The sequence below is a fragment of the Petaurus breviceps genome, unplaced genomic scaffold (assembly GCF_028583685.1).
Source record: "Petaurus breviceps papuanus isolate PSGF00001 unplaced genomic scaffold, PetGlider_PUasm1.0 90804, whole genome shotgun sequence".
NCBI classification, from domain to species: Eukaryota; Metazoa; Chordata; class Mammalia; order Diprotodontia; family Petauridae; genus Petaurus; species Petaurus breviceps.
Window position 1 is genome coordinate 7,142,906 of NW_027187348.1, and position 14,431 is coordinate 7,157,336.

Below are 14,431 nucleotides of genomic sequence, written 5' to 3' on the forward strand. Positions count from 1 at the left end.
GAAGAAGAAGAAGAAGAAGAAGAAGAAGAAGAAGAAGAAGAAGAAGACGACGACAAAGCGTGAGAGAGAGAATTGGGGTTGTAATTTGCAAAAGAAGGGAGGGGATAGCATGTAGGGTGCATACAGTTCTAGGAGGAGTATTAGGGACACTTCTTCATCAGAAATTAGATTTAAGGAGACCAAAGGTAGACTGATTAAGACTTTTGAAATGCACAGTAGAGAAGAGGAAGTTCAGTCTTCAAAGTGTTAAAAGGTCAAATTAATTTAGGGAGTAAAGATCCAGTAGTCCCAGATAGCTGTAATGGTAAAAGTTTTCATATGTCATCAGGCATATGTTACTTACGTTAATCTTAACTCTTACTCATTAGAGCAAAAGCAGTTTAAGGGAGGAACTGTATTTTCTTTTCTTGGGACTTGTGACATACTAAGAACTTTGGGCTAATTCACTTTCTCAGTTTTAATCCCTCTGCTACTAAGAAAGCAGAAGTCACCTTAGGCAAAAATAATATATCAGTATTTAAACAACTCAGGCAGGTACCAAAATTAAAAGTTTGATTTGTCATATCATAAAGTAAGTCTGATTTAATTATAACTGAATGAGAAAGGCATATTAAAGTTAGGCAGCCTCATTTAAAAGTCAGAATTTTGTTAAAAGAACATCAAACAGTATCTTGTCATAGAGCCTCAATTTCATCATCTATAAAATAATAATAATGATACTCACAGCACCTATAGGATTGTTGCTAATTTGTAGACCTTTTAATTGTTATTATCCCATGATATTTTATTTTGTTTTATTTTGCTTTTCGGAGGGGGGAGGGCAGAGCAATTGGGGTTAAGTGACTTCCCCAACGTCACATGGCTAGTAAGTGTTAAGTGTCTGAGGTCAGATTTGAACTCAGGTCCTCCTGATTCCAGGACTAGTGCTCTGTTTACTTCACCACCTAGCCACCCCTTCCCTTGATCTTTAACACTGAGAATGTTTAATAGGAACTTTCTGGATGATTTTGACTAGAAATTATATGAAGGAAAGAACTCCAGAAATACCAGATGCCAAATTCTCAAGGGCTCAAATTTTTAAAGTATAAATAAGATTTTTGAAAATTATGAAACTCAAAGACAACTCACTTATTTGCTGCCACAGCAGCCACAGCTCCCAGTAGGGCAGGTTTGGTCATTTTGCCTCCAAAAGCTCCACCAGCCCGTCTCATGTGACACATGATTCTGTTTTTGGGAACACCCAAAGAGGAGGCCACTTTTTCCTATGAGTCAGAACATAATCTGTTATATGGCCATTTCAGTTAAGCTGCTTGCTTATTTACTAAAGTAGAAACATTTTTCTTTATTCAGATCTAATGATCAGCATAAAAAACACAATCAAAGCCTTCTAGTCATATTTCTCTCAGCATTGGAAAGAATGTTGATTTGAATAAGGAGGTATTAACTGAGGAAAGTTAATAAATTAGAATATTTTTTCATCTTTTCAATACAAATATCTACTAGCATTATCATCATCATCATCATTCCACTAAAATCCTACTCTGGTACTTCTTAATGACTTAGAGGTGACCCTGGCTATGCCAGAAGATCTTTGATTCTAGAAAGCCCTAGACCAGGAGTGGGAAACCTGCAGCCTCAAGGCCACATGTGGGTTTCTAGGTCCTCAGGTGTGGCCCTTTGACTGAGTCTGAATTTTATAGAACAAATCTATTTATTAAGGGGATTTGTTCTGTGAAGTTTGGATCCAGTCAAAAGGCTGCACTTAAGGACCTGAAGGGTCACATGTGGCCTCGAGACTGCAGGTTCCCAATCCCTGCCCTATACCAACTGGAACCCACTTTGATCTGGAGACAAGCAATAGTCACCCAGTCAAGCCAATAACTATTAGGCTCACATGTAGAAAATTATTCAGCAGGAACTTTTTGGGCTGGTTTTGGCCACAGAAATCCTCAAAAGCCATTTTTCTAAGGAAGAAAGGGGCTATGACCTATATCCTTGGAAAAATTAACATTACTTTTCATACTCTCTTTTCAGCAATAAAAAGAGAACATGCAAGCATGGAATAAAGAGGTCATCATATGCTTTCTCTTGCTGTCAATTCAGAATCTGCACAAGAGTAATCATTTTTCCTCCTTCATGTTAGGTTGGGTGACCAAATCATAAAGCCCTTTTCTGCCCAGCTGTAAGACAGTCCTTAATACCTTTCATAGCTCCTAACCATGAGATTGCTACAAAGGAGCTGTGTCTCTTTAAAGACAGTACTAAAGTACAAGTTAGTAGCCTGAATAAAAGCCTCCATTACTCTTTAAGGTGAATTTCATAGTAAATAAGCAAATCTTGGAAGAATGCACTTCCTTCACACATCACTTCTTAAAATCCCTAGCTTCTGGGGTGGCCCCATAGCACAGCGAGTAAGAGCACTGGCTCCAGTGTCGGGATGACCTGGGGATCAAATCCAGGCTCAGACACTTAGCACCCACCCAGAAACACCTGGCCATGTAACCTTGAGAAAGTTACTTAACCCCAGTTGCTTAAAAAAAATCCCTACTTTCCTTCAAATGTCAGCTTAAGGGTGACCACAGCTACTGGAGGCCTTTCCTGATCATTTTGGTTATTACCATCCTCTCCTGAAATTACCTTCTTTACTCAGTATATACTTTCTATCTACAAAGTTTTTAATTAGCATAAAGGAGATTTGATAGGAAGACATGGGAAACATATAGGAAATCTTGTTAATTAATTAAGTTAAATTAATCTCATTAATATGGAAAATAGTTCCCAATAGCTAATGAAAGCCTTTATCCCATATGAAATTGTCATGGATAAAATTTATGCTAATTAAATAAAATGTTGTTGAAAATTCATTCATTTCATTTCTAGAAAATATGCATAGTTAATGAGATTTCCTATGTGTCTAGACTTTAGGGAAACCCTGTATTTATTTATGTACTTGTTCCCACTGTTTTGTCTCTGCCTTTGTATCCTCCGGGCCAAACACCTTGGGTGCTGTAATGGCAAGCAAATAAGTACTTAGCACATTGTTTCATCTATTTAATTATTTAGCACCTTGTTTCAGTTCAAGTTTCTTTTGAGTCTTGCCCTTGATTATATCAAGTCTTTGTTAAGAAACAGGACTTGTGAAATCCACAGTGGGAGGGACTTGCCAAAGACAGTAACAGGGAGGAGCTAATGACCATATATAAGGAGAAGTCCAAGCTAGGAGAGAGCAGAACCGAGAAGGGGAATGGTTGTGGAGAACAGTCACTGTCTGTTCTGTTTATGATATTTTGTACAGAACCCCTGGAACCTCACTGAAAGCCCTAAAAGAGGATTTTCCTGCTGTCTGTTTACAGAAGTCCTGGAGGAGGGTTTGGGAGGTCCTAGAGCTATACTGATGATTTGTGTTGAGTTCTCAGACTTTGTTTGTGGGTCTGTGCTGATTTCACAGGCAGAAGACAAATTAATGATGGTGCCGGCAATGTGTATAAATGTTGTTTTGGCTCTGTTAAGCTTTGTCTTTACATAAACAGAAACTGTGAAGGACTCAAGGTAGACTGAACACTGTAAGCTTCAATATGGAATGGGAACTGGACAAGGAACTGGATGAGGAGCTGAGAGCTGCCTACCTTTGAATCCAGGTGACAGTTAGATAGATTCAGGCAGGAACTGGACCCATGGAAAAGGAACCACGGAATCTGAGAGCCAGCTTTGAGTCAAGATGAAAAGACCTCTCCTTGGGTAGGGGTAGGAGACCTTTGTACTCGGGCCATATCTGGTAATGTTGTACTCTTGATGATTGAGTTAAGGATGATTGGAAATTAATCTCCAATCAAGAAGAAAGAAGACTTTTTAACTGAGAGATCAAGACAATGTGACCTAGGGGTGGAGAACTTTGACCTTTGTACTTTGTGTCCATTAAGGAGGCTTGCTCCTTAAGGATGATTGAGTTAAGGACTTACTGAATGATATCTTTTGTTTAAAACTATGTGGCTACTTTGGTGAAAACTATGTGGCAAGAGGTGGCCAGATAGCACAGCAAGTAAGAGCACCAGCTCCAGTGTCGGGATGACCTGGGGATCGAATCCCAGGCTCAGACACTTAGCAACCACCCAGAAACACCTGGCCATGCAACCTTAAGCAAGTTACTTAACCCCAATTGTTTAGGGGTGGCCAGGTGGCTCAGTGTGTAAGAGCACCAGCTCCAGTGTCGGGCTGACCTGGGGATCAAATCTGGGCTCAGATACTTAGCACCACACCCAGAAATAACTGGCCATGTAACCTTGAGCAAGTTACTTAATCCCGATTGCTTAAAAAAAAAAAAAAGAAAACTATGTGGCAACTTTAGTGATAAGTTGTTGTGTTATAACATTGTGAATGCTGTACTTCGGTTTCTGTGATTGTTTTGTCTTTGTTTATTCCTGAATAAATAGAGAGTTCACTATACTATGTAATCAGAAAATTAAAGCTGTTCACAACAGCAGTCCTCCAGAAAGCTGCTCATGCTTGGTATACATAGTAGGCACATAATGTTTTTTGATTGACTTATATAATTGTAATGTCATATAAATTGGAGGAAATTAGTAAATTATCATATATAGGTCATTAAATGCAGCAAATTAAAAGTTATAAATTGTGGGAAAGATATAAAGGATAATCATATATAGGAATTTCACTGTTTACATTTTAAAGTGATGATAAATACACCTGAAACTGCCACAGAATCCATGTGGCATTATGGACATATAAAGAAGCAGACCCAATTCAGGAAGACCTGGGGTCATCTTGAATAAAGCTCTCTGGACTTGGTGCCTCCAGTTGATCTCACATTTTCCTAAACCAGGGCTGGGGAACCTATGACCTCGAGGCCACATGTGGACCTCTAAGTCCTCAAGTATGGCTCTTTGAATGAATTCAAATTTGATAACCTGGAGGACCACATGTGGCCTCGAGGTCACAGGTTCCCTACCACTATTCTAAATGCTCTAAGTCTGGCTTCTAACCTCATAATTCAACTGAAACTGCTCTCTCCAAAGTTACCAATGCTCTCTTAATTGCCAGATCTAATGAATTTTTCTCAATCCTCTTCCTTCTTGACCTCTCCACAACCTTTGACACTAGTGTCACCCTCTTCTCCTAGATACTCTCTCTCCTCTATGTTTTCTTAACACTGCTCTCTCCTGGTTTTCTTTCTACCTGTCTGGCCACTACTGAGTCTCCTTTGTTGGATCTTCCACAAGGTCAAGTCCACTAACTGTGGATGGCCCCCATAACTCCCTCCTGTACCTTCTTCTTTTCTTCCTCTACAATCTCACTTGATGAATTCATCAGTTCTCTTGGATTCGACTATGATTTCTATTCATATGTTTTTCTATTTAACCAGCCCTAATCTCTGCCCTAACCTCTAGCCTCACATCAGCAACTGCTTATATTGGACATTTAAAACCGGATTCCCATGGGCATCTCAAAACAGAACTCATCTTTCCCCTTAAACCTGACCCTCTTCCCAATTTTCCTATTATTGCCAAGGATATCACCATTTTGGCAGTCACCCAGGCTCAGTGTTAACCTTCCTTCCTCACTTGCACTTACCCTAAAAAATCTGATCTAAAAAATCTAAGTCAGGCTGTTTCTACTTTCACAACATCTCTCTTATACATACCCTTGTCTCTACTCACACAGGCACTGACTTGGTGCAAGCCCTCATCACCTAATTTTCCTTACCTCAAGTCTTTCCCCATTCAAATCCGTCCTCCACTCAGCTGCCAAAGCTATCTTCCCTAAAGTTCAAGTGTGAACATGTTACCCTGCTCTGTTCAATACACTCCAATGGGCTACCTTTTAATTCCAAGATCAAATACAAAATCCTATGGTTGGCTTTTAAAGCCCTTCACAACCTTGCCCCTTCCTACCTTTCCAGTCTTCTTAAACTTTACTCCCTTCCATGTACTCTACAATCCAATGACACTGGCTTCCTCACTATTCTTATGCAGTACTCCATCTTCCAACTCTGTTTCTTTTTATTGGCTGTCCCCAGGCCTGGGATGCTCTCCTTCCTCACCTTCACCTCCTGGCCTCCTTCCAGACAGCTCAAAATATCACTTTATGCAAGAGTCTTATCCCTTCCTGGCCTCTCCTCCCAAACTAGTGCCTTTCTCTGAAACTGCTGCTTATTTACATGTGTGTATATATGTATATAAATTTTTGCATGCTGCTGCCCCATTAGAATAAAAAAAACTTCTTAAGTAAAAGGACCATGTTTTTGCCTTTCATGGTTCCCCCAGTATTCCAGGTTCAGCATCTATCGTATTGTAAGTACTAAATAAATGCTTACAGATTGTCTGATTTGGCTATGTGACTCTTGGCAAGTCACTTAACCTCTGAGCAACTCAGGCAACTTTCTAAATTCACAAGTTGAAGAGAAGCTTTTGATCTGCACTGGTAGAAGGAGTTTCTGCATTAAGAGTTCCCCTGAATCAAAGATCCAATCCAAAATTTAAAAATAAAATAAACTCACATAGGTATTAGAATGATAAATTGAAAGAACAGTTCTAGAAGCCAGCCATGAAAGTAATTAGTGGCTTACATGCACAAAACCTAAAAGAAACTAAGGTAGATGAGGAAAACCAGACAGTGATCTAACAGAAACTTGCTGGCAAATTGCTATATTTAAAATGATATATTCGATATGTTGATATATTTAAAATCCACTCTGCCTATTTGCATTTCCATTTGATTTGACTTCTAAAGGAAGTTTAATTTTAAAAGGAATTTTCAGTCTATTTACCCTAGGTAAATGTTGCAGTTAATATCCGGAACAAGGTGGATTTTTGGTGGTGGTAAATAGAACTGGGGAACACTGCAAATTACATTTTGTGGAGCCGTGATTTTTCAAAACAGCATAGTTAATGTAAACAATGTTTCAGCCCAAAGGTGCTATATATACTTTTTGGAAACAAAATTCTAAAGCTATAAAAATCTTTATTCTCTCTAAAAGTAAACAACTAGGCTGAAGAGTGGGGGAAATGATCTGTAAATGAAATATGCAGGCTACTTAGAATTCCATATCTGTAAGAGAACATCTGCAAAAATCCCAATCTGTCATTAACTCACTGGGTGACTGAACAAGTTATTACTTTTCTCAGGTCTTTCATTTAATTATCTGTAAGTAAAGGAAGAAGAATAGATGATCTCTAAAATTCCTTCTACTTCTGACATTCTATGAATTCACTTCTATTAATTCCCTGAGCCCATACTCTCATATTTTATAATTCTATATGGGATAAAAGAAGGACAGGTTGGTCAAGCCTAGTTTTTGTGAACTACACAGAAAGTTGAGATTTAGAGATTCCCACTGTCCTTTCGGCTTGTTGCTCTACCTCTGGGCAAAAGCAACTGCTCTTTCATATCCACAAACTAAGGAAATGACATTCCCATTATTACAAATTCAAATTCACAAGAGATGATAACTCTAAAGGATGTCACCTGCACCAATGCGGCATCTTGGCTTGATACGTATATCTCCATCTCTTTATCCTCTGTCTTTGGGATCACAAGCACACTTTGTGTTTCCATATAAAAATGCTCCTGTCCTCCCATATGTACCTCACCTGTTACACAAAGGAAAATAGCCAAAATTGGTATCTAAGGAAAAAATAAATTGACACGTACAATAAAGAAGAATGTAATATAGTTTTTACAAAGTTCAAAAAATTGTCTTTTTCCAGATTCTATATAGAATATTACTTTATGAGATAAGTATAAAGAATAATTAACAGCCATCCATTTTGTTTCTTAGAGGCATACCTATTCTTCAATCTGCCCATCCAGTATGGCCAGAAAGACTAGAAATCACTTTGGCAATTTATTTGACATAACTGGAAAGGTAAGTTTACTTAAGAAAAAGAATCACATTCCAAAGTCAAATTCAGGGACACCTCTCTTCTGAGATGTTAAGCAATGCAGTGATCTAGTTAAATGAGGTTTCTTCCTTTATTCAATTAAACCGGTGAGAACAATGAACATCTCAAAATCTTCAGTCTTACAAATCTTCAATTTATTCATCTAAAGGATAAACCATCAAGATAATATAAAGGCATTTGTAAAAACATAGAATAAAAAGGCACACAAGTCTATCTCTGATGGAGGGGGCAGGGAGGGGAAAAGAGAAGGGAATATGCATTTGTATAATGCTTACTATTTGTCAGACACTGCTAAGTGCTTTACAGATATTACTGAATTTGGCTCTCACAAAAACCCTAGGAGGTAGGTACTATTATTATCCTCATTTTTCAGTTGAAGAAAATGAGGCAAACCTGTGTTAAGTGACTGGCCCAGAGTCACATAGCTAGTAAATATCTGAGGACGTATCTGAACTCAGGTCTTCCCTATTCCAAACCCAATGCTACCCATTATGGTACCTTGTTGCCTCCAATGTCTTCAGCTAATTAAAAATAACCTGATGAAATGTACGATGAAGATAAGAAATTTTCCACAAAATTTCATCTAACTACAAAACAAAGGGGGAAAAAAAGAAGAAATCTTTGAAGATGCATGGGAAATAATGAGCATTTGGATACCAAAGACCATAGAAACAACTGAATATTAGAGAAAACTGGATAGTTAGCATCCAAATAGCTCCTGACACTCTGAAACATAGAATCACAATTATGGAGCCATAGACTTATAACTGGAAGGACCTTAGTCCAACCTCTCATTTTACAAATGAAAAAAAGTAAATAATAACAATAACAACATGACCACCACCAATAATAATAATGATAATGATAAAAACTAACATTTATAAAGCACTCACTTTGTCCAAGGCACTGTGCTAAGTGCTTTACAATTGTTTTTCGTTTGATCCCTATAACAACCTTGGCAAGTAGGTGCTATTATAATCCCAATTTTACAGATGGGGAAACTTAAGCAAACAGAGGTTAAGTGACTTGCCTGTCCAAAGTCACATTGGCAGAGCCAGTATTTAACCCCAGATATTCTGACTCCAACTCCCAACCCTTTTTTACTGTACCACATTGCCTCCCAGTCTACAATACTGATAGCATTCAAAATAATGATTGCTCTTATACATATATAATACATATATATGTAATATGTGCATACATACACATTTACATATGCATATACACATACATATACATATATAGTGCTTTAAGGTTTCCAAAGTGCTTTACATATACAATCATCCTACAAGTTTACAGCAATCCAACCAAGTAACTATATTGATGTTTATTACTAGGAGCTACTGTGAAATACATTTTCTGTAAACACATACCTGTACCCTTAAAAATAAAATAAGAAAAGGATTCTTTTAACAAACATAAAATGGAAAAATGGTGGATACTTAAAAATAAAATTGAATTTATAGTTCAAGAAGCTGGAGATGGTTCTATTAAACAGTGAGATAATTGGAAAATAACTTGTCAAGTTATTAGCAATGAAAATACCATTCTCAGTTTCTCTCCTATATCCTCAATTAGTTCAATAAAGTTAGATGAAGCTCTTCAATGCAGGTTCATGAACTCAAGTTTCTTGGGCTTTGAAACTGAACTTCTTTAAACCAGGCTCACCAAGGTGCTAATCGTCTAGATATCTGTTATCTGGAGTGTTGCTGTATTAAAGATTTTTTTAATTATCTGATAATTTGGATGATCTATATCCTTATCCCTTTAAATTAGAATTCATAGTTAAATGCATGAAAGTTATTTTTAAATGATATTTTATTTTCCCAATTGTATTTAAAAACAATTTTAACATTCTTTTTTTTTAATTTTGGGTTGCAAATCCTCTCCCTCTCCCCTTTATAACTACCCTCCCTGAGATGGCAATCAATTTCACAAGTTATACATGTGCAATCATGCAAAATGCATTTCCATATTTGTCATGTTGTGAAAGAAAAAAATGTATGAAAGCTCTAAAAGAACCACTTATTAAAACATCCTTCCCATCCTACTGACCTGCTGGGATATGGGAACTTACCTTCAATGATTTGATCAACAGTTTGAAATGCTTCCTTAATGTTTCCTTGTTCTAATTTTTTTTCTGATCCAATGAATGACTTGTGATTTACTGCATCCTATGGAGACAAAAACAACTATAACAAACTTAACAATCAAAAATGTGTCACAATTCAAGATTGCAGATTTTTTATATGTCCCATTTTCGACTAGCCCACAAAACCATGAACAGTCAATATATTCACTGACTTGGACCACTGTGAAGACCTCTTTTATTATACATATATATGTACTTATTCACTTCGTTTTTATTTTTCTTGAATAAGAAATACACACAATAATTAAGGATACAGGATTCTTGTGTTCAAATGAAACTTATTTCAAAGCTCTTTAAATGGTGAATCTAATGTTCTCTCCTGAGAGGATCTAAAAGAAATGGCATAGAATGAGGCCGTGCCATTTCCTGTGGTTTACTCCAGCAAATTTTCCAAGTATCCACAGCTATACAGATTCCATGGATGCCAATGAAGGTAGCAACTAGACTGAAAACTTTACATTGACACCCTCAAAAACTGGACTCACAGCCTTTCCTCTCATTAGCTTCCTATGACTGTTGGGATTCCTGATTTTGATCCAGTTTCTACTTGAATTCCTGAGTTCTATCTGTGCTGCAACTTTTTTGTTCCCCCATTACTCTGTTCCTGACACCAAGGAAGGTCTACCATAGATCCCCAAATAAGGATAATAATAGTGTCTCACAGAATTCTTGCAAGTTCCAAAGGAAAAAACACATGTAGTGTGTTTTGCAAAGCTTTGAGTGCTACATAAATGTTAGTTGTGATTATTGTTATTTTTAATGTAATTTCATTAGTACAATAGAATGACAAACTTTTGAAAGTCTAGAAAAAGTAGATTATTGTGAAAATCAAATGAGTGCATGAATCCTGGCAGAGGCACTAAAAACACTAAGTGATTCAATATTCTCTTGAGACAGTGGAAAATGGAATACCTTAATTGTCACAATCACTGGCTCCATGTCTTCATACACAATGTTCACCTTTTTAGCTGCCTGCTTGGCATGAAAGTATGAATCAGCTGCCACAGTACAGACAATCTGTCCCACACAAATTACCTGCAGAACAAGCCAACAATATAAGCTAGGCTAGTTTCAGAGCACCCATAACTGCACTCAGTTTCTGACATGGTAAAATATACTAAGCTTACAGGTCTGAAATAGAAACAAAACAAAGTATACACCAAAAACATTAAAAATGTCCTTGTAGGTATACACCCCAACAAGCAAAGTACCTCATCCTGGGCATACAGTCTCTCTTCTTCATTACCATTTTCAGCTGGAACATCTTGAGCTGTAATTACATCCACTACTCCAGGCAAGGCAAGAGCCTCAGATGTATCAATTGAGCTTGAAGAGAACATAAGCATTAGAGATACGGAGTGACAGATGGACCAAAACCTCTATGCATCAGGGATTCCATCAAGATGTACTCATATCACCAATGAATGATTCTATATTGAGAATTCAACTAAAAATCACAATTAAATTATAGGGATAAATGAAAAAACCCAATCACTTCATGAGAATTTTCATGATTTCTTTTAGAGAGTAATGAAAGAGAAGGAAAAGCTTATCATCATAATTCCTTGCTCCTATACTCATGATATAATCTAAAAGGAGTTGTTCAATTTTTGGCACTATAGGAAAAGATCCACTGTGAGTGTTCATTTAGAGAAACAGGCTGAGGATTGCAAGAGCTAAAAAGATTATATAAAACATCCCATCCCTCTTTAAATTCTCATTTTAGACAGTAATAGCTCTTCATTTAGAAATGAGCTTCCCTTCCTTTACACTTTCATCCACTTCTGTCTGCTGACATCTCTCCTCTCCCTCAAAGCTGATTGAACTTAGAAGCCACCTCCTCCATAAGGCTTTACTTGATACCCCATCTGCCCAATTAAAAATAATCCCTCCATTTTTTAACCTTGAAATCCACTCTTTTTTACCTTTCCTGTGCCTTCAACCTTTTTCTAGTCTGCATTACATTTATTTATTTAAATGTGTCATTTTCCCATGTTGAATTTAAGAGAAATGGAGATTGTATGTTAATTCATCTTTGTAACCCCAACATAGTACAGTACACATAGTAAACATTTAATAAATATTTGTTTCATTAAATTCTCATCTTACAATTTATCTTTTTTATTAAGCAACATCCCAGGACTATCTTTCAATATAAAGCAGTTAAATTTACATAAACAGAAAGCTACGACTCCAATAATAGTTGAATATAAAGTTGCATCTACCAGCAATAGGTGGTTTTTCAATACTTCCTCTATTAACTTACATGATTTTTGCATGAGGTCTTGTACTGGTTACTACAGCTAGGAAGAGTTCTTCATCTATAGCAGGCATGTCATCACAAAATATGGCTTCCCCGGTGGCATGTTTAATACCTGATTGGTGCATGACTGGACGACCAACTGGATCTTGGGGTGGCTGATGGGAGTCTACACACTACGTTTAAAAACAAAAAACCCGAATCCTAAAGTCTAAACATTCAAAGCATGTTGACGAAAAGCACATGCTACTAAGACTAAAACAAAACAAAATAAAAAACATTAGGAACCTTTTAAGCCTTTCTATTATAAGCCATTTCTCTGTGAGGTATATGTCTCAACTCTATTGTTGTTCCCCAAATAGGTTTTAACAGTATCAAAGAATCTCAAAAATAGGAAGGACATTAGTGGTTATATAGTGGAATCCATATTTGAACAAGAATATATCCTATAATGTGGCTGATTCGTGGGTTATTGAAGTAACCCATTCTGCTTTCTTAGGAAGCTTTTCCAGAGATCAAGATGAAATCTGTCTCCCTGCAACCAAAACTACAACTCCAAGATCAAGTGTACTTCCTTTCCCACATGACAGCCCTTCAAAAACATGAAGTCGGTTATCAGGTTCCTCTAAATCTTCTGTTATAAGATGAACATCCCCAGTTCCTTTAATCTACCCATATAACATCATGATCTAAAGGCAATGCACCCTCCTAATTAGTGTCCTCTGGACACTCTCCAATTAATCAATTTCCTTCCCTAAATGTGGGGCCCCTAATTGAGCCCTATACTCCAAATGTGGGCTTACTAGGGCAGTGTTCAGCAGGACCACTACTTCCTTTATTATGGACATGAATACATATCTTAGCAGAGACTAAAATTACATAGGCTTTTTTTTTTTTGGTGTCATATCATACTGTTGCCTAATCTTGAGGTTGAAGTTCACTAGAATCCCTAAATCTTTTTCAAATTTTTATGTCTTCATATCTTATGTTCAGATATCTTATATTGGTGAAGTTAATTTTTTAAATCCAAGTTAGGACATTGCATTTATCTCTCTTTTTACATTGTCCCTCCTATAATGAGCTCATTGGTCTCCCTGCTTCTACTTTTTCTCTTCTTCAATTCGCTCTTCATGTAATTGTCAAAATAATCTTAAGGCAAGGGTCTGACTATATCACTCCCTTTTTCAAAAATATTCAGTAACTCTCTTACTAAAATGAAGGTTCATTAGTCTAGTATTTAAGGTTTTTCACATTCTAGCTTCCACCTATCTTTCATTTTACTCCCCTTAACAAATGATATTCCATTCTAAGTCCATGATAGGACTTGATCCTCCTACTTCCATGATGAAGCTGATCTCCATGCCAGGAATACACATCTTTCCTCATTTGTCTTACTTCAATATTAACTCCAGGTTATTTCCTCCTTTGTGGAGCCTTTCCTGATTCTCCCTACTTTCTAACACCACTTCCTAATTGTCAATGTTGATCCCCTCCACTGGTGACCATAATTACAGTGATAATGAATTAAATTTCTATCAAGAAAACAGTAAATTTTTAAGTTAGATTCAGGCATGAGTTGTCATGACTATTGGAATGAGCTCACTCTTTGAAGGATTATATGTAAAAAAAATATCACAGCCATAACAGGTAACATAATATTTCCAGTATTTAACCTGCCATTTTGTTTTTCTAAAGAAATTAAACCCACTGACCTCATATGCCTGTGCCCCACAGGGTATAGTTAAGGGGAAGTCTTCCAGGACACTTTGGAATTTTGGGGGGATATCAGGATATCTGGGGTCCTGAAAAAAGAATATATTCATTGCTTGAAAATAGTTCTGGTGATTGTGAAATGAATTAGCCACCAATTCATTAAGATGTGACTTGGATTGTCACCAAGTAGAGTTTTGAAGCTCATTCAAGACTCTCTCTAAAACCCTCTATTGCTGTTGCAAGTAGCTTTAAAACAAAACTAAGGATTAGTTTTGAAAATATAAACACAATTATACAGCATTAAAATTCTTACCAATAGATCAGGAGTGAAACAAAAACTACAAAAATAGTTGTATAAAAATGCTCTTAGATAAAAGTCATTTTGAT

General features: G+C 36.8%; 1 protein-coding gene across 1 annotated transcript in view; it reads right to left on the minus strand.

Annotated features, from left to right (window-relative positions):
- The window catches only part of LOC138147574 (aldehyde oxidase 3-like), a 112,025-nt gene that overhangs the window by 47,075 nt on the left and 50,519 nt on the right, over positions 1 to 14,431 (minus strand). Inside the window, exons 16-22 of the mRNA XM_069070105.1 lie at positions 14,044 to 14,133; positions 12,338 to 12,507; positions 11,283 to 11,397; positions 10,984 to 11,106; positions 9,997 to 10,093; positions 7,483 to 7,607; positions 1,129 to 1,262 (exon numbers count right to left, since the gene is read on the minus strand). Coding sequence (XP_068926206.1) covers positions 1,129 to 1,262; positions 7,483 to 7,607; positions 9,997 to 10,093; positions 10,984 to 11,106; positions 11,283 to 11,397; positions 12,338 to 12,507; positions 14,044 to 14,133 — 854 coding nt within the window. The remainder of the gene's footprint in view (positions 1 to 1,128; positions 1,263 to 7,482; positions 7,608 to 9,996; positions 10,094 to 10,983; positions 11,107 to 11,282; positions 11,398 to 12,337; positions 12,508 to 14,043; positions 14,134 to 14,431) is intronic.